The sequence below is a fragment of the Anser cygnoides genome, chromosome 19 (genome assembly GCF_040182565.1).
Source record: "Anser cygnoides isolate HZ-2024a breed goose chromosome 19, Taihu_goose_T2T_genome, whole genome shotgun sequence".
NCBI lineage: Eukaryota > Metazoa > Chordata > Aves > Anseriformes > Anatidae > Anser > Anser cygnoides.
In genome coordinates, this window is record NC_089891.1 from 1,861,723 (window position 1) to 1,881,046 (window position 19,324).

The 19,324-nt window shown below is 46.8% G+C and overlaps 2 protein-coding genes across 11 annotated transcripts in view; one reads left to right on the forward strand and one right to left on the reverse strand.

Annotated features, from left to right (window-relative positions):
- Positions 1 to 4,708, forward strand: part of NDEL1 (nudE neurodevelopment protein 1 like 1) — a 28,421-nt gene extending 23,713 nt beyond the window's left edge. For all 7 annotated transcript variants that reach the window (XR_010825954.1, XM_066980322.1, XM_066980325.1 and 4 more), the window contains one exon: positions 1,173 to 4,708. Coding sequence is in view for 3 of the 7 variants with exons in the window: in XM_066980323.1 (XP_066836424.1) it covers positions 1,173 to 1,260 (88 nt within the window). In the remaining 4 variants the exon portion in view is untranslated. The remainder of the gene's footprint in view (positions 1 to 1,172) is intronic.
- Positions 4,239 to 19,324, reverse strand: part of MYH10 (myosin heavy chain 10) — a 103,067-nt gene continuing 87,981 nt past the window's right edge. For all 4 annotated transcript variants that reach the window (XM_066980321.1, XM_066980319.1, XM_066980320.1 and 1 more), the window contains 14 exons: positions 18,770 to 18,976; positions 17,854 to 17,958; positions 16,663 to 16,815; positions 15,365 to 15,613; positions 14,599 to 14,811; positions 13,846 to 14,058; positions 12,326 to 12,487; positions 10,734 to 10,862; positions 9,330 to 9,418; positions 8,966 to 9,089; positions 8,644 to 8,852; positions 7,273 to 7,381; positions 6,712 to 6,884; positions 4,239 to 5,876 (listed from right to left, as the gene is read on the reverse strand). In XM_066980321.1, coding sequence (XP_066836422.1) covers positions 5,732 to 5,876; positions 6,712 to 6,884; positions 7,273 to 7,381; positions 8,644 to 8,852; positions 8,966 to 9,089; positions 9,330 to 9,418; positions 10,734 to 10,862; positions 12,326 to 12,487; positions 13,846 to 14,058; positions 14,599 to 14,811; positions 15,365 to 15,613; positions 16,663 to 16,815; positions 17,854 to 17,958; positions 18,770 to 18,976 — 2,280 coding nt within the window. In that variant the 3' untranslated portion in view covers positions 4,239 to 5,731. The remainder of the gene's footprint in view (positions 5,877 to 6,711; positions 6,885 to 7,272; positions 7,382 to 8,643; positions 8,853 to 8,965; positions 9,090 to 9,329; positions 9,419 to 10,733; positions 10,863 to 12,325; positions 12,488 to 13,845; positions 14,059 to 14,598; positions 14,812 to 15,364; positions 15,614 to 16,662; positions 16,816 to 17,853; positions 17,959 to 18,769; positions 18,977 to 19,324) is intronic.

The window sequence follows — 19,324 nt, forward strand, 5'->3', positions numbered from 1 at the left end:
TGCAGCTGAGCTCTTCATCTGCTCTTCTGGAAGGGTTTTGTAATTGTCCAGCACAATGGCAGCGGCTTCTGGGTTTGTTGGCAGGGTCTGTACATCCCAGACCCGGGAGGTGTAGGGTCAGCGGTGAGTGTGAGCAGCACGGGACCAGCGCTGTGCGGAACCCGCAGCCGTCTGTCCTGGGGCCAGTCGTGAGTCTGTCGCAGCCCTGAGGCCCTGCTCATGCGAGCTGCTGGCAGGCCGTCAGGCCGCGCTCCTCTGAGCGCTGCCCTGGGTGCAGCCCGAGGCCTCAGAGCAGACAGCTCCCGGTCAGCTGCTTCTGACTGCTCCTGGAGCCCTCCAGCTTCTTTTTGTTCCCACTTTCGGCTGGCAGCGCGCGGGGGCGAGGTGCTCGCTCCGGGGCAGCCGGTGGGTGGGTGAGCTGTCCTGGCAGAGGGAGGGAGGGAAAGAACTGCTCCTTGGCCTTGAGGCTGTGGCGATGGTGAGCAGCGGGGGTGCGCTCCGGGTGCTGTGAGTTGAGCCTGATTAGAGAAGATGTCAGTGTCAGCCATGTAGGGAGCGAGAAGCTGTCGTAGCCAGGTGCCCCTCTCCCAGCCCGCAGGGAGCGGGCTCTGCGTGCTTTACCTCCCACAGCAGCTCTGGGAGGGGGCGAGCCCGGGGCTCCTGGGGGTTTGGCGGTTCGCAGGGGAGCCCCTGCTGCCCCCCAGCCTCTGCTGTGCTGCAGTGTCTGCAGCCGGCGCTTGCAGAGCCCTTCTCCGCTGTGCGGCTGTCCCGGAGCTGTGCGGACACCCGTGTGTACGTACACGCTTCCCCAGCTGCTTTACTAGGAAGAGCTTGCCCAGAGCCACGTGTCGGACCCCGGGGGCTTGGCTGGAGCTGGCCCTGCAGCTGCCCCCGGCCGTGCCCTGCTGGGCCTGGCAGCGGCTGCAGCCCGCGGGGAAGGGGAGCTGCAGGGGGACCAGGCCTACAGTGTGGCTGTGCCCCCGAGGCTGGGGCCCCTCGGCTCCCCCTGCAGCCGCTGCCCCGTCTGCCTTGTGTCTCGGGGAGGGTGCTGTGAGGTGTCTGAGGAGGAAGGAGGTGGGTCTGTCTTCCAGCTCCTGGTGGTGGGTGAGGTGAGCGGGACCAGCTCCCGGGGTTGCTTGTCACTCACCTGCCTGTCTCTTGTTTCCTCTCAGGGCAGTAAATGGCTTTGATCAAGGTTCCCCTGGACTGGGAGCCTCCAGACCTTCATCAGCACCTGGCATGCTCCCCCTGAGCGTATGAGTCAGCGCGAGGTGGTGTTCGGACTTGCGGATGCTTTTCTCAGCCCACCAAGAGACGAACTGCTTCAGTTTCCTCCCCATTCCCACCCCGCTGGAACACGACCTGCCCCGTTGTGTGCAGCAGTCCCTGCCTGGCTGCTGCTGGAGGAGGCCCTGTGCTCACAGCCCCTCGTGTCTTGTTGATAGTTAACTTTCTCCTGTTGCTGTAGTGGACATGTTCTGACTTGGCCCCACGCCGCGTCGCACAAGCTGAGCCACGTCGTGCTCTGTTGCAGGGGCTGCAAAACCTTGGCCAGGTGCTCCTTGACCTGTCACTTTATCTCTTCTCTAACTTAGGTTTGGTGTGACAAAAACATTCGCTGCTTTTCTGAAAGGCCACACTTCTCGCTGCCCGTCCCCTCCACGATCCTGCCACTTAACCACGCAGCTGCTCTCCTCCCCAGCAGGCTCAAACCCCTCAAGGCAGACACGGGGTAAGGTGAGGGAGGGGGCAAGACATCTGCAGCTGGGGATCAGGTCTGGGTCTGTAACTGAGTTACTGCAGATTAATAAATAACGGCTGTGCAGGGTGCAGCTGGTGGGTGTCTGCCTCTGGCCTTGCCCCGGAGCAGGAAGGGGAGGGAGGACAAGAGCAGCTGCAGCCCTGCCTGTGCAGCCCGAGCAGCGGGGGGGCTGCGCCTCGGCTGGGGCTGGGCTGTGGGGGGGAGCAAGGAGGGGGGTGGCAGCAGCCCTGGGGTCACCCGGCCCAGGCCCAGCACCTGTCAGGCACTGTCACAACCCTGAGCCCAATCCAGCAGCGGGAATGGGGCTGGAGCCTTGGCACGGGACCTGGGGCAGGTCAGCAACGTGTGGCTGCTGTCATGAGCTGAGGTCTGCGGGGTGCCTGCACCCCAGTGCCCCCAGCCCCGGGAAGCCACCCTGCGCAGCGAGCCTTCCCCGCCTCTCCGCACCGAGACGCTGAGCTCGTTAGGAAGCCGCTAAGCCAATGGGCCGCACTGCCCATGCCATGCCCCCTCCCAGGACCCCATAACCATCAAAACCATGTTCAGATCTGTGTAATATATGACTGGATTTCACAGTGTCACCTGCAGGCTTCTGTGACAGTTTTGGGCGACTGTGTACCTTGTGGGTCTTTCAAGCAATGTATTTGTGCGAGTTCTCTGTCTATGTGCCTCAGAGTTGGTGGATTTCAAAATGAACCAGCAAGCCCAGCTGGGGTTTGATCAGTAGGTTAAAAAGATCTTCTTCCCAGTTTGGTCCATCACATTCCGTTGGCTCTGCAGCTCTACATTGGTTTATTTACAAGCGCTGAGAAAAAAAACATTGCCCCCAGCAGAAGGGCGGTGGGATCACCCCTTGCTGTTAGGGCTTGTATGATCCTCCTTTCCTGTGCATCCTCTGCTGCATTTGACTGTTTACATTTGTTTTATTGTACATAGGTTTGTAAACATAATACCTTTGCCTAAGATCTTTGTACATAACTTGGGCTTTGTAGCTTTATTTATTCAAAATCTATATGGCATGTTTCAATAGGACAGTGTACCATACCACCGAGGTGACACAGATATTGATGCAGTTTAAAAACAGCAAAATGACTAAGCTGAGCAAGTAATCTTCCGAAAATAAAGTTCTTTTAACGTGGAATCTGTGGATTTTGCAGAAAAGGTGGCAGTGGCTGTATTTTGTCTTGTAGCTGAGCCTGGGGATGTGGCTGAGGCCTCCAGCTGCAGCCTCCAGCGATTTTGGCTCCGTGCACCCCTGCCAGGGCTGTGCCAGCGCTGCCTCCAGCAGCAGCACCCCACGGGCACAGCTGCTCTCACAGGCATGGGCTCAGCTCCAGCCCAGGTGCTCCTGGGACCCCCCCCCCCCCCCCCCAGAGCCCCAGGCCCTCCTGCTGCTGCCCAGGCCAGCCCTGCACTGGCCCCAGAGGCACTGCTCTTGCTCCCGGCTGGTACCAGCAGCCCCAGTCCCTGCCCTGTGCCCCATGGGTGGAGGTGGGGAGAGGCACCCGCCCCCTTGAGGCACAGGGACAGACCCAGACCCCTTTGTCGCAGGCAGTCACCCCCAGCCATCCCTTAGAAAACCCCAAACCCCACGCACTGCTCGCGCATGGAGCCTGGGTGCCCTGCACGCTGCAGGGAGGCAGCTGTGGCAGTCACACACGTGGACGATGGGGCGGACAAAGGCACAACCGTGCAGCGCTGAGAAGACTGCGGAGGGTGGCAAAGCCCTTCCCTGCCGGCAGGACGAGCAGCAGCAGGCACGGCCCTGATGGAGGCGCAGGAGCAGGGAGCCAGCAGCCCCCAGGGGGGACCTGAGGCCAGAGCCCTGAGAACAGCTCCAGCCTCAGCCCCTCCCAGCTGGAACCGTCAGAGAGGGGTTTGCCCCCAGGGGCACTCACACGTTCCCAAACACCCCCAGCTCCCCTTCATGGAACAGGGGCCCAGCCCCTGCCCTGGTTTCTGCACCTCCGGCAGACCCAGCCTGCAGCCTGCCCTCAGCCCTCTCAGCCCTGACCAGGTTGCAGAGATCAGCCCCGCCTGCTGCAGCCCCCAGCACCTCTGCCTGCAGCCTGCTCCCTCCTGCCACCACCCCAGGCCTGACACCACACCACACTTCGACAGAAACTTCATCTGTTAAAGAAAAAGTAAAATAAAGAGAGCAAAGCTTGTTCCAAACCACAATGGAGCTCAGAGGAAGGTGTTGTGCCTGTGCCATGGTGTAGAAAATGAGCAGGTAGGGTCGAAGCTCCCTCTGTGCTCCAGCTCCGCACTGCCATTAAGGTTCAAGGGCAAAGGCTCAGGCCTGACTGGTAATTTACACTGTATTTAAGGAAAAAAAAAAGCCAAAGCAAACAGAAAAACCACAAAACACTAAAAAGGGAAAAGGCAGCTTCCAGTCATATTCTCATTTATTAAGGTCTATGCCAGCCTCAGGAGATAGCTCTTCCTGTAAGTAAACAGAGCAGGCGGCCACATCTATAATGAATAAATTTATTGTCTTACAAAAATCATTGTCTAGAAATATGGGTATACAAGAAAACAAGATATTTGCAGTCAGATGCCTGGTGGTCAACAGCCAGTTTGATTAAAAATATCCAAACACACACAACAAAACCTTTGCGACAGATGTTAAAGCTTTTAACCAAAAAAAGGAAATCCATGTTTTTTGAGCATGTGGCAGAGGAAGTTTCCTAGTTAACACTGATTCATTGTCACTAATATCAATAATACCACTTGGACTAGAGAGGTACATGATATGAAGCACAGTCAAAATTAATACATTAAATCATTGTTATATAGGCAAATTATATGTAACATTGTCTTAGTACTGTAGTGTCTAAGGCACTTTCTGTAATGTCAGTTTTTCAGCTATTTAAACAAAAAGAATGCTAACTACTCGCTGTAATACTGTTCAAAATAAAAAAACAACAACAACAACAAAAAAAAGGATTCACATCCACTGGCATGTTAACTCGTAGGCAGGCAACATCCATCTCCGAGCCCCTGTAAACCACAGACTCCGCGGGAGCCCCGCACAGGCGGCGCTGCTGCCCTCGGCCCGGCTCCATCGGTGACACCAGGCTGGCCACGGTCTCACTGTGCAGCCTCTTGGCTCCATGTCCTGACGACTACTCAGCCATAAGTTAATAAATTATTTTGCCTGTGTTGTATGCTTATTTTCCACTGGTGTTCACATTATACTAGCCTTAATATATATACAGATCTGTTGGGCATGTCAATAGCAGGACACTACAAACGCAGAAGTACTGTACAGAGAGGAACGGTGACGCTATTTCAGTTTGCCTGTACTGCATGAACACTAACTGATGAAGCAGGTGCTGAGAACACTTCAAAATGATATTGCAGGTTAAAAAATGGACACTACTCATTCATCCCTACATTTCCCTCTAACACTTCCCAACGCCTTTTCACAGTTCACTCACTGATTGTGTGCTGATCACAACAATTAGGAGAAAAAGATGCAGGTGCAGTTTGGTCTTCAATGATCCAACAGACTCAACACAGCCGAGGCCATCTGAGCACAGAAGAAATGGAAGGATGTTGTCTGTACAACAAAGCATGCATAGTCATGACAATGGGCCTGTCCCAACCACCTACCCTCTGGGAATGAAGTTTCTGTATTGATAAAAAAAAGTTTCATCCTTCACATGATGCTTTATAAAATGGCTTTACAATGAGTATCTGGAAAATAGATGCACTGAACAGAGACGATCCCATTTTGTTTACTATATATAAAAAAGCAGTTGTACCTATATCTGAAGCAGGGTACAGTATGGTGAGGCTGGAGAGCCTTAAGACATAGTTGACCTATGATAAGTAACCTTGTAGCATGCCGACATTTTGTAAGGCAGATTTAGGGCCACAAGGCAGTTTGGTGGTCAGGAAAGTCCTCCTCGTTCTGCCGACTACTGTGTAAAAGGTCTCTGCATGCAAATGGTGTGAGGGGCTCTACTCAGCAGGGGCTGGCTGCGCTTCGTTCACGTCACTGCCTTTGCTCTCCGCGTCGTCATCTGAGAGCTCTAAGGAGGCTCCTTCGATGTGCAGCTGGCGCCTCCCAGATCGGCTCGAGGAGAAGGTGATGGGGCCCCCCCTCCTGCAAACAACAAGCAGAACGCGGCTGCAGACATCACCTCCCGCTCACAGCCAGCACCACGGTGCTGGTGGTGCCCCGAAAGAGCTCCCTGCTGCGCTGCAAGGGAACGTCACACCACGAGTTCCATGAGAGGTGTTTTGAAACCACCCCTCTCTGACAGGGGTCATCATGCTGCAGTCAAACACATGCCGGTACTCCAGGATTTCTTAGTTTATACCACTTTAATTTAGGAATTCCCAAGTAACTAAAAATATCGTCTGTGTGAGCACCGAGCACTGACCAAGTACTAAACAGGGCAGGTTCTTTGAAAAAAATACCGACTGCTCGCTTGTGAAGTGCTGCACTGCATCCTCCTGCCTCCTCAGCTGCTCTCTGCATCTCACGATGGTTTTTGTCCTGCGCTAGCACCACCTCCTTTGACCCCTTCTGTACTCTCTACAAATGTTGATCTCAAAGACCTGCTCTCAAAAAAGGTGCTGAAACACTCCCGCAGGGTGGGCCAGCAAAAAGGGAATCAGTGCTTGCCACCGGCAAAGCCTGACAGACCTGTCTCATCTCTGCCATGTTTACCCACAGCTGGACTGAACCACCAGCCCCAGGGGAACCTGCCAATTTCAGCTCCAAAGAGCTCAGGCTCAGGAGCTGTCAGGAACATTCTTGTGGCCTGGCCACTTCCTTGGTATCATCAGGCTCAGGCAGCCATTCCCAGCAGACTCCAGTTGGACCCATCCCCTGGGTCTGCTTCTGGAGTTCCACAGCTGGATGGTCAGGAGACGCATTATGGGCACAGAGGGGCCCAGATAAACCCCTGCCTGCTGGTGCCAGCACCACTCACCTTAGCCTGTTTTTCAGGGTGCTGACTTCCCGGCTCAGGCCCTCGTTGGCCTCAGTGGCATCGTCCAGCTCACGCTGAAGCTTACGTCGGGAAGCATTTGCACGTGTAGCTTCCTCTTCAGCCTCCTCCAGCTGGCGCTTGAGCTGCTTCATTCTGGCATTTGCCTTTTCCATCTAAAATACAAAACCAGGTCATCGGGATCAAATTCAGCAGCTGCAACCCTGCAACTTGAGAGGTCGAAGAGGTGAGCTAACACCCTGTCTCCCCAGCCACCCCTGCTGGATACGCCGCCTCACTGCAGACTCCAGTCTGGATCCCTGGAAACACTGTAGAGCTCCTGGGTCCAGGAGACCAGGGTGCGTAACAGATCGCCACAACAGAGTTAACACAAGGAGGTTTTGACTGCTGGGAGCCAATAAGGAACTACTCTAGCAGTTTAGTCATCAAGACTAGGATTCCCTCAGATCATTTCATTAAAGCACTTCTTAACAGTGCTTTTCTGCTCAAAGTTTTCTGTCTTTTCTGAGAAACAAACCTCCAAAGCTAAGCCACTCCACCTACCTGCTCCTTGTACTGATCTGCATGTCGACGTTCATCTTCCACCTGCATGAAGACTTCCTTCAATTTCTTCTCTGTGCGGCGCACCAATTTGTTAGCAGCTGCTCTTTCCCTAGAATAAAGAAAAGCCACAATTTGTTTCAGTACATGGAGGCTGGAAGCCTCTGGAAGGTTCTTTCCAGACCAGCTCTTGCCTCGTTGTGCAACTGAGGCTTAAGCCCTCTTAACAAGCCCATCACCGTTAACAGCACTGACTTCAGTTTTAATATCCTGGGGCTTAGCTGGGAGGCAGCTTTAAAAGCAAAGTACTAGCACTGAGGCAGTACAAGTATGGTTTGCAGGCTAGAAGGAGGGACAGCAAAATGCTTCTTCACAACGTTTCAGCAGAGCAGCTTTAGGATTATTGCTGACCAATAACATGGTCCTCTGCCAGAGCCAGAAGGAACGGAGATGGTGGTACAAGTCTCCTTTCAATCTTTCTAGGATGAGCTAGCAAAAAACGGCCCTCCAAGGACTGAGATGGAAAGAACAGATGTGGGAGCACTCACTGGGGAAAGCAGACCTGCAGAGCACTGGTGTCATCTCACAGAATGGCTGAGGCTAGGAGGGACCTCTGGAGGTCACCTGGTGCAACCCCCTGCTCCAGCAGGGCCACCCAGAGCTGCTTGCCCAGCACCACGTCCTGGCAGCTTTTGAAGATCTCCAGGGAGGAGACTGCACCACCTCTCTGGGCAGGCTGTGCCAGGGCTTGGTCACCCCCAGCCAGAAGTGCCTCCTGATGTTCAGATGGAACCTCCTCCGTTTCAGTTCGTGCCCAATGCCTCTCATCCTGTCCCTGAGCACCACTGACAAGAGCCTGGATCCCTCTTCTCTGCATTCTCCCCCCTAAGGTATTTGCACACGTTGATCAGAGCACCCTGAGCCTCCTCCTCCAGACTGAGCAGCCCCAGCTCTCAGCCTTTCCTCACAGGAGAGATGCCCCTCCAGCATCTTTGTGGTCCTTCTTTTCAGAATGTCTCAACTAATCTAAGCTGTCAAGCCAAAGAGACCAGTATCCCAAGGGGATGTTTTATCTCAAGAAACTTCTTCAGCACCCCGTGGATCCTGAGCCTACCAGTCAGCACAAGCACCTGGTTAACTTCAAGAATTAATTCAGGAGTTTCAGTTAAAGAGCACAGATTCTGAAAGTTTCAACCTCAGTCACTTTTCAACTATCTCATTGAAGTTTGTCCCTTGGACAGTAGGTTTCTAAATAATGAAACCTAATGCTTGCATTTTAAGCTTGCATCTCAGCCCTACAATAACTTAAGGCACAGAGGTTTCAGACATTCTACTGACAGAGCAAACAAGGCAAACAGATTTTTTTTTCCTTACTTTGCTTCCTGTTCAAGCTGTTCTTCTAGCTGAACAATCTTGGCTTCTAGAGTAGAAATTGTTGCCTTGAACTTCGACTTCACAGATCCCTCCAGTTCCTGAAGCTTGGCTTTCAGCTCTTTGTTCTGCCTTTCCAGCTGCTGCCGTGCGTTTTCACTCTTCTGGGCAGCACTCCGCTCTCCAGCTAGCTCAGAATTAAGTGTGTCAACCTTTCAGAGGAGAAGGAAAATAGATCATTTGGTGCTAGTCAGAGCCCACACTTAACCACACGTTGAAGCACAACATGTCCCGACAGCAATGGCCAACAACACCACAGATTCACCTGCAGCGTGGTCTTTCGGAAGCGCTCATTGAGAAGCTCCATATTGCTCTGCTCTTCCTCGAGCTCTTCCTCCAACTGTGCAATACGAGCTTCCAGCCGGCGCTTCTCATCCAGCAGCGCTGACCTAGAAAGGAAGTATTTGGGTCAAGACACATTCAGATTTGATACACAGCAACTGGCCAGTTTGCTTCTGATAATCTAGGCATCGCAAGTGTCACAAGAAGCAATTTGACAATTCCCTTCATAACAAGGGAGTTTTTCATAAGCACAGATTAATACAGAATTTGCAAGCAGGCTATTGAGAACCACAGCTGCTGGTGCCCACAGTTCTTCAGATGCGCCATTCATACATTTGATGACTCACTTTCCTGAAGCACTGTTTGCAATCTCATCAGCCAACTCATCCCTTTCTTGCTCAGCATGACGACGGGCTCTTTCAGACGCAGCAAACTCCTGCAAAGGTTTCAGGAAGGACTTGTTATACATCTCAGAAATCCTGCAACACTTAATCAATTTAGCCTCCCAGCAACTTCTGGGAGATGCAATATCCCTGAAGTCTTCTAATAGATAAGCAGAAGCAGCAGCTGTTGCAGCTAGCTGGTAACAACCAGCCACATCATCATGAAGTTTCTTCCCCCTTAACTGCCATATGACTGCAATGGATTTACTTTTCCTGTCCCCTAACGGTGAACACTGACAATATTTAAGATAATGCTTCACTCATCCTTTCTAAAACCACTTCAGTATTATTCATACTATATCACAAGTGTGTTCCTTGCAGAAAGTAGTTAGTGACATTCAAGTCCTAAACAATAAGAAGAAAACATTGTCACATGCTCTAATAAATATAATAAACATAATGTAAAATGAGCACTGAATTTAGTCATTTAGGGTCTTACACCTCCAGAGTACATAGCATGAAAGTAAGAAAAATACGGAAAATTAGAGCACAGTAGTATAACCAGCACTGAATCTTATATTATCAACTGTATCGTGTGGAAGAAACACCCAGGCACTTGCTAAGAAGCACAACTAAATGCATTGCAAGTGCAAGACTGACAAATTTGAAGTCCACAAAAGAGAATAACACATGAAGAAGCTCCAGTAAGTTGTAGGCCACCTGTAAAGGCTGAAAGTAGTGAAATCTGTGATTGCTTTGAACTTCAGTTTGTAGCTAATACAGGACATACACAAAAAAAGAGGCAAAGTCTTTCATATAAGGAAATTTTGCTAATGTTTGACCTTGTGGCAGAACAAGGAGATAACGATGGATAAGTGATGCAGAGCAAGTCTTAGAGCTCTTACACAAATTGCCAACAGTGAGGGAACACATGCCTGTAGGGGAGGGATGAAGAACCAAGATGACAGTGACAAGCTCTGCAGAATTAAATGGCCACTGAGGAGAGATTCTCAGGTTTTAATATTTCCAGTCATCAGTTTCAGTACTGACACTGTACACCACACCCTTCATAGACTTTTGAACCACCTTGCACATTTTGTGAGGTATCAAGTCTATTTAAGCAGTAGAAAAGCCTTCATGTGGACCAGTCAAAGAAATGAAGTGGAGGCTACTGCAACGATTCCTTTTTAGCCATAAGCTCACTGAAGATCTGGTGCAGGAAGCAGGGTGATGGGATTGGAAGAGAAAGGTCTCCTGTCTCTTATTTCTCTTCAGCTTACCAGTATAGATTTTTACTTTTTTTTGTTCTCCCCTCCTAATCTTCCTCTTACTCTATCAAGAAAAAAATGTCATGGATTTCAATCTCACCTCTTGGAGCTGGAGTATTTCTGCCTCGAGACCTTTGAGCTTCTTTTCACTCTCTTTGGACTGTGCAAAGATCTCATCTCTGGATGCACGGGCTTCTTCCAGCTCCCGCTGGTAGTCTTTCATTTGAGCCTGTAGTTAGAAGAAAACCACAGCCATGTTGCATTAGGACAACCATGAGATTAGTAGCTCTGTAGCTTTTCATCTCCTAAGAGGAAAGGCTCCCCCCCTCAAAGTACCTTCATTCCACTTAAATGTGTTTTTCAGTTACTTTTATAGTAAAACTTCATTTTCTCATCTCTGTATCACTCATTCTTTGTCAGAAATCTCATTATAGGGCTTTACCTCATTTATTTGGTATATTTCTTGTAGAGAAAAGAGCTCAAATAAAGAGCTGCTCAATTGAAATCAAGCATGAAACTCGTGGAAGTTGGAATTCCAAGGGGAAGCTTGGAATGACTTGGAAAAAAAAATCTATATACTTTAATTGACTGAAAAAGCTTATTGCAAGTATGCAAGCTAAGATGTTATTCTCAGTCCAGAAGTAGCAATTCACCATTTTGTACATATAACCTAGTAGCACATGCTTAGCTTCCAATTAATACACACTGCTAAGATCTCAGTGCGTATGAATTTTCACAAGTTTGACTTAAGATGCTAAAAGAGTATGAAAGTTGGAGAGAAACTGCATTTAAGTTGTACTTACATCTCTGGAATGCCACTGAGCACAAAATCACTTATTTTAAGTGATTTTAATCTGATCATTAAGTGATTTGATTTTTATGAAAGTGTACACAGCTCAGCTCTCTATCTGACCTGTTCTTTTGGGGTAGAGGAATATGATACTGTTTATGGACCAGCACCTCTTGCTTTAACCTAGCCTCTCCTCCTCATCCTGAGCCTGGACTCAGTTCCAGAACTGTCTTCACTTGGTTGGATTGCCAAGAAATAGAGAGGACAGGGCAGAAAGGCAATTTAATTTGCCATATGCCTTACATGGTCTTGCCATGACCTCACACTCCCGCACCTTTGGGTCATGGCACTGAAAGCCTTTGGCAAAACTGAACTCTACCAAATGCTGAATATTTTCCTGGGAATGGAAAATAAATCCTCAACACATGGGCTGCGTTCTCTTGCCAAACAGAAAAGAATGGGCTTCTTGCAGATTTTTTTAAAGCAACTGAAAGTTACTCCTTTTTCTCTAAAGCATTTTGGCTGAAAATGCCTTAACATGTTCATCTTGAGGAAGAAGTAGTCAGGAAGAGCTGAGCCCAAATCAATAAATTCAAAGACACACAATGTAAGAAATGCAGTCTGTAAAGCAATATTCAGTAAATCTTTATGCAAAGTGTTGAAACAAAAAGTTGACTATTGAATAACAATACACTGGGGACAACCTTAACTCCTTAGCAACAAAAGGATGAGAGGAATTTTGAACAGATGATGAGTTCAGGCCAGATACTCTGACACATGCCAGCACAGTGGAGTCAGATACCCCTCTTGCTTTCCATTAGATATGTTTGCAGTTTGAAGGCATCACCCTTGACAGATTGCCACCAGGGGACAAAGCAGCTCAGTTGATTAGCTGTACTTACCTGGAGCTTACGTAGCTGTTTGATTGCTTCATCTCGAGCCTTATTTGCAGCTTCTATCTGACCTTCCAGGTCTTTCAGATCCATCTCCATTTTCTTCTTGGCTGCCACAGCAAGAGCCCTCTGCTTGCGCTCATCTTCCAGTTCTGCCTCCAGCTCTCGCACCTGTGAAATCAAGACACTTAGGCTCCATCCCAGGAATGGAACAAACACGAAATCTTAACAAATGGTCTGAAAATCCAAAAGGCCTTTGTAGAGCCGAATGAGCATTACTTGATTGAGTAATGAGTGACCAAGAGAATGCAGAAGGCAATCTACAGGGGAAGACACTGCAGATGGCAAAAACAAATCCACAAATTGGAAGCACAGACCTCCGAACTGACAAAAGAGAAAACTGTGACAATAACTCAGTGTCTGAAGCATTCTCATTTCATCTGTTTAGCTATTTAGCGATCAGCTCTTTGCCCAGTGCTTCTATCCACATTTAGGTTTCACTCTGGGGCAGACGTCACTAGTTATGATTGAACCACTAAAAGGAAAATAAGAAGTAGAATCACCTCATTTTCCTCCCGTAAAAAAATGAAGTCATTCTCTTAGAAACAGCAGTGCTACTAGCATTCTATACACTATTTTTTTTCCAAAACAAAACAGAAAAGCAAAGTAGCTAAGCAGCTAGCCAACAAGAACTAAGCCAAACTTACGCAAAAATAAGACTTGTGAGAAATGTCATTATTACACAGGTTACCAACGTGAAAGAACGTACTTTTCACCCCTGAATTAAGCTTCCTTTCTCATGTTAGGTCAAGGGTTCTGTTCTCATCCCATGCCAGTTAATGGCATTTTGCACTGTAAAACTTCAAAAGCCTTCCAAGGCTTGTGTTTCTTTCTACAAGATCTTTACATTGATAATTCCTAGTTTTTCAGTAACTAAGTTCTTGTTTTCTTGTGATGAATATTGAAATACTGTTGTTTTTCTCTACAAAGCTTTAGAAGCATTTAATTAGAAACATCTCTTAAAATATGAAATTTTAAAGGCATTTCTTAAGTCTTTGGATCTGCTTCGTGTTTCTAGAGTTTTTAAGTCTGGAAAATCTGAAATCTTTTCCAGGGTTGTCATTTAGGAAGCAGTTCACTTACAGTCCTTCAGTCTATCTCAGGATCCATGGATTTGTTACTCTACACCAAACAGGATGGGCTTGAGAGTGCAAATAACATACCAGTGACCTTGGAATACACCTGTGCAGCAATAGCAAAGACTCTGCTTGCACATTGAGTGCTTTTGGTTAGGAGACCAGAATCCAGTTGCCTTGCAAGGTCCCTCAGTAGAAGACTAACAGTCGACAGTGGCCAGTCTTCAACAAGACATTTTATCATTTGTGAAGACCAATGCTAGGGACTTCTATAGGATGGGATCTTTAAGCAAATAGTTTTATTTTTCTAGTAGAAAGTTATCACCAAAGCCAGAGCTTTTGCAAAAGAACCTCACACCCTTCCCTCTATGAAGTGTAGTAAAATAGACATACTTGTTTAACCAGCATCCTCTTTTTCTCTTCATTCTGCTCATCTCTGGCTTGCAGATCTCTCTCAAACTGGGCTTTCATAGCTTGCATGTTCACCTCCAAACGAAGCTTAGCATCTTCTGTGGCCTGCAGTTCATCTTCCAGTTCTTCAAGCTGAGTTCTCATCTCTTCAACTTGTTGCTCTAAAGTCCGCTTGGATTTCTCCAGCTCATGGACCTAAGCCACAAACATTTATCGGACCCTCTCCTTCAGGTATCTCAACAAAAGCACTTACTACAGCGAAATAAAGCATTACATGAACACAGTACACTATGCTTTGTGTTCTGACACCAAATCAGAACAGGCAGAGCAGCTTTTTTAAGTCTGTATTAGAGAACCCAGCAAAAACCTATGCAGATTATTAGACAGATGAGCTGTGCAGCGTGACATAGTCAATGCGACAAAGAAAAAGTAGTAGTGAGACAAGCTCTTAAATCTAGCTCCAGTGCCACAAGTCATTTGGCCAGCAACTTCTGCTCTGCACATCCTTCACATCTTTTCAAGAGATAATGTTAATTAAGCCTGAATGATTACCCCAACCCCATATTTTAAGTGTTCACCTCTCCAGTACCTTGGGTTGCATATCAGCTTCAAAAAATGGAAATTCTAATTTAGTGTCTCTAATTTAGCGTCAAACATACTTCTCTAATGAGAGAGTTTTACTGTGTTACTCCCCATGCAGTGTATAACAAAAATAAGGTGTGGGAAAGTACTTACATTTTTGCCCACATCATCTTTAGAGCTCATTAAGTCCTCCATATCTGCACGCAACTGTTTGTTCTGTCTCTCAAATTCTTCCTTAGCTTCAAGGGCTTCTTCCAAGGCTCGAGCCAGAGACAGCGCTTTGGTTTCCTTCTCCCTTGCCTCTGCTTCAGCACGATCTCTTTCCTCTGCATATCTGGCAGAAATATTCTTCTCTTCTGCCAGCATCTGAACATAGGAAATAAATTAATTTATCTCAAATATTATAACCAGGTCCTTTCCACCTTGTGTTTTAGTCAATCAAATGGTTAATGCTCAAAGTTTAACTGGCCTTCAGAAGTTCACTGGCCTCTCACGACTTTATCAAAGTGCTGGTAAGGAAACAACTAAAGCTGTTCTGGGATGAGATGAGGAAAGGAAGCTACTATTCAAGACTATGTAAGTTTTACATTATTTTGGTCTTCACATCCTTTCTTAGTCTATTACAAGGAATTACAATAATGCTTTTTAAGTCAAGATTTTGTTCTTAATATAGTTTCTTTTTTGTACATAAAAAGCTTATTTCTTAATCTAACAAGACTCAAACATGGAATTTAGCTCACTGAAATCATAAGTGCCTTCTCATAGCAAGGGCCAAACTGTGCACGTCAAATTTACCCGTAACAGAACTCTTCTAGCTGGATCCTTCTATTTACAGTACTCATTTATGTAGTAACTATATAAACAAGATGTCATTTTAAAAAGTCATACAAAGTAGCAAGATGACAGGAAACAAGATTACCTGATCAAACTTCTTCTGCTTTTTCTCCAAATTAGAGACAATCTGGCGCTGATGATCTAGATCCACCATCAAGTCATCCAGCTCTTGCTGCAGGCGGTTCTTTGTCTTTTCGAGTTTGTCATAAGCCATTGCCTTCTCTTCTAGGCGCTGGCTTAAGGATTCCATATCTTTCAGTAATTTCTTCTTATTTTCCTCCAAGCCTTCAATGGTTCCCAAGTCGTCATCTACCTTTTTCTTAGCATCAGCTAACTGAAGTTTATCAAAAGAAAAAGATACTTAGTACATCATGAGAAGGAAACAAAAGCATCAAACAAGAGCATCAGGTCCAAAGTACAAAACCAGAAACAGCTATCATCACCAGTTAAAGCAGCACAAGAATTGTGAACTAGCAGCATATTAAACAACATGAAGTTCTTCCCGTTACAGTTAGTTGTGCTACTCATTACTGCAAATGGAGGAAGACCACAGGAAATTTTATTCAGAATTCCAGTCCAGTATTTCTGGAAGTTAAATCATAGAATCATAGAGTAGCTTGAGTGGAAAGAGATCTTTAAAGATCATTTAGTTCCAACTGCCCTGCCATGGGCAGGGACACCTTCCACTAGACCAACACCAGGCTGCCCCCCATCCCATTCAGCCTGGCCTTGGCACTGCCAAGGATGGGGCACCCACAGCTCTTCAGGGCAGCCTGGGCCAGGGCCTCACCACCCTCTGAGTAAATAATCTCTTCCTTGTATCTAATCTAAACCTTCCCCCCCCCCCTTTTTTTTTTTTAAGCTTAAATCCATTACCCCCTGTCCTATCACTCCACTCCCTGACAAGATCTCTCCCCAGCTTTCCTGCAGCCCCCTTTAGGCACTGGAAGACCGCTGCGAGGTCTCCCCGGAGCCTTCTCTTCTCCAGGCTGAACCACCCCAGCTCTCTCACAGCCTCTCTCTTCATAGGAGACATGCTCCAGCCCTCTCTGATCATCCTCGTGACCCTCCTCCAGACCTGCTCCACAGTGCTTCTTATGCTGGAGCCCCAGAGCTGAATGCAGCTCTACAGGTGGGGTCTAAATGGTGGAGTAGACGGAGACAATCCCCTCCCTCAACCTGCTGTCCATGCTGCTTTTTGATGCAGCCCATGATATGGTTGGCTTTCTCTGGGGCTTCACCTGACCACCACAGCTTTTCAGATATGATGGACTGCAGCTTAGCAACTTAAGATGACATTTTTCCAAGAGGTTTGGGGCACCTGTTCCATCTCACCTGGAACCTACAGGCCTTGCAGAAGTCCTGCCATTTACAACCACTTACCTGCGACTGCAAGGCTAACATTTGTTTTTCCAAGTTCTTTCTGGCCTCTTCCTCCTCTTCCTGCTGCTCTTGCAGGTTGTTCTTCTCCTCTTCCAGCTGCCTAATCCTACTGCTCAGGTTGAGTTTCTGGCGGGTTTCTTCCTGAAGAAGCTCCTGTTACATGAACAAGCATATTCAAAACTCAGTTTGGTTGATCCTGGCCTTAGAATACCACCCTCTACTACTCCATAAGAGTTTCAGGTTTAATTATTTTCTTGCAGTATTTTTGTACAGAGACATGCTTATGAAAAGCACCTGCAGTCTGGCTTTCCAAGAAAGTATTCATCATTTGTTCTGGGCAAACAAACTTTAATAAGACATTTTTGATTAGGGAATCCATACCACTGCATTCTAGAAGTTCACAGATTATATTTTTTTTTTTTAAAAGAATGAACGAACACAGAAGTCACTTTCAAAATTTACTTATCTTCTTTAGGACAAATCAGAGTACCTATTTTAAAATCACCTAGGAAGAAAATACAGCAGTAAATCCTGCAAGTATGCTTCCAAGTTTCTCTGTATTGCATAAACGTACAGGTCAGTTTAAAGACAGTTGTAATTTGGCAATGTGAACTTCTGTCATAACAGAAATTAATGAAAGCTATAACAACCTCCCCCCAACCCTGTTCCTCACAGATCTCTATGCTAATAATTATGATTAGCATTATTCTAGGAATCACCATCAGCGTTTTTATACATGGCAGAAGTATATTTGAGCAATGACTACATGAATAAAGCTGCAATATTTAAAATAAAAAAACACTGGTAGTTTTAAGAACTTAAGCTGCAAGTAAACAACAGTATTGTCTCTCATACCTTTCATATACCCCAAGGACCTTATTTACTTACATTATAACATTCTGCTTCAAAAGGTTTTTCCTGACTTAATACTTATCTTCCACAGACAAAAATAAAAGGGAAACTGAAAGGCTACAGTCTATCAAGTACAGAATCTTATATACTGCAAAATTGGCTCCACACGTAACTGAAAAGTCATTATACATCACATTTCACTAGACTTCAATGGGAAATACAGATTCTACCCAGGGGACTTTCAGAACCATGAAAGAAAGTGTATTTTCTGCCATGCAGTTAGCATTTCAATGAGGAACAAAGCCTGAGAGCAAATTTCAAGCTGCACTGCATACACACCTGTGTATCCTGAAGCTGCGATTCCAAACTAGCTGCATCCTTGGCAAACTTGATGCCTTTCTTCTCTGCTTCCTCCAGGAGACTTGAGACATTATCCAATTCATTCTGCAAAGCAAGCAGTACAAAGGTAACACCATGCAGCCGACTTCACAGCAAATCCTACATCCCATTGGGAGCTGGAGCTTCAGAAAACAAAGCTCAACAACAAATCCCAAGCATGGCAAGACAGCATTAGATCCCAGCAGAGAGATAGATACCACTAGCTAAAAATATAGAAGATTGACTAGAAACAAAGTTGGAAGTCAAACCTGAACTTCAGTGGTATAACATGGCAGGCATGCCATTTAGCAGAGCATGTCGTTCTAATATCTGCATGCCAATATCTGCATTCAGAGTTAAATGCTATCTTTAATTATAGGGCCATATACCTTACGGGATCATGGATTCAGGGATTATCAGGGTGGCAGCTGGGTTCAAAGCATCAGCGCAAAGGTTACTGCCAGGTGCCAACTCTTGTTATTTTAGGCTATGCTACTTATGGGATACTGTGAGAGACTGCATGGAATCTTCCTCTGAGAAGAACTGGGCCATCCCCTTTCTGAAGTGCTTTAGGTTGAGTTAAAGTACTCATTGCCATAGCTCAAAAGGCCAGTCTTGGCTCCTTTTTGCTCATTTTCTTTCTTTTCATTTTTTTTCTTTTTGGGCTGTCTGCTTCAGATGCACACCACCACTTTAAGGGCCCTCGAGTACACACAAGTGCATGACTGAGGTCACCTCCCATGGCAACTACAAGCCCAGCTCCCGTAAACGTAACTGCATCTTTGAAAGATGTTTCTCCTAGTTATTTCTGTATACGTTTGAGGCTTATACTTTCTTGCCTATTTTTCAGCAGTTTAGGACTTCCATAAAGCCTTACCTGCAGCTTGTTAGCTTTCTCCGCCAGCTCCACCCTCAGTCTTTCACCTTCAGTGACCTTAGCAGTTAGTTCTTGTACCTGAGCATCAAGCTTCTTCCTCTTATGCTCAGACTCTGCCTTGACCTGCTGCAATACCTTCACTTCACAGGCCAACTCCTTGTTGTCAGACTCTAGGCCTTGCTTGTTTTTTTCAAGATTTGCTTTGAACTAGGAAAGACAAAAAGAAAAATTCAACACTGTTACACATCAATAACGTCTCCTGCTAAAAAATATATTCAGTCCAGCAAATCTGGTTTACAAGTTCGAAGATAAAACAAGAGCTTGGCACGTTGCAAGTAGAGTGTTTAAAGCGTTGCCATGTGAGATTCTGTGTATGTTAGCCAAAGACAAGTTAATGCAAGTTAATCCACCTGCAAACACCACAGGTATCAGCGAGCACCAGAAGACACTTCCATGACAAGAACTGGGACATCAGTGCTGTAAAATGACGGAGTAGCACTGTAAGTAGGAAGGAATGTGCCCATTAACAGATCAGCATGGCTCATCTCACAGAAA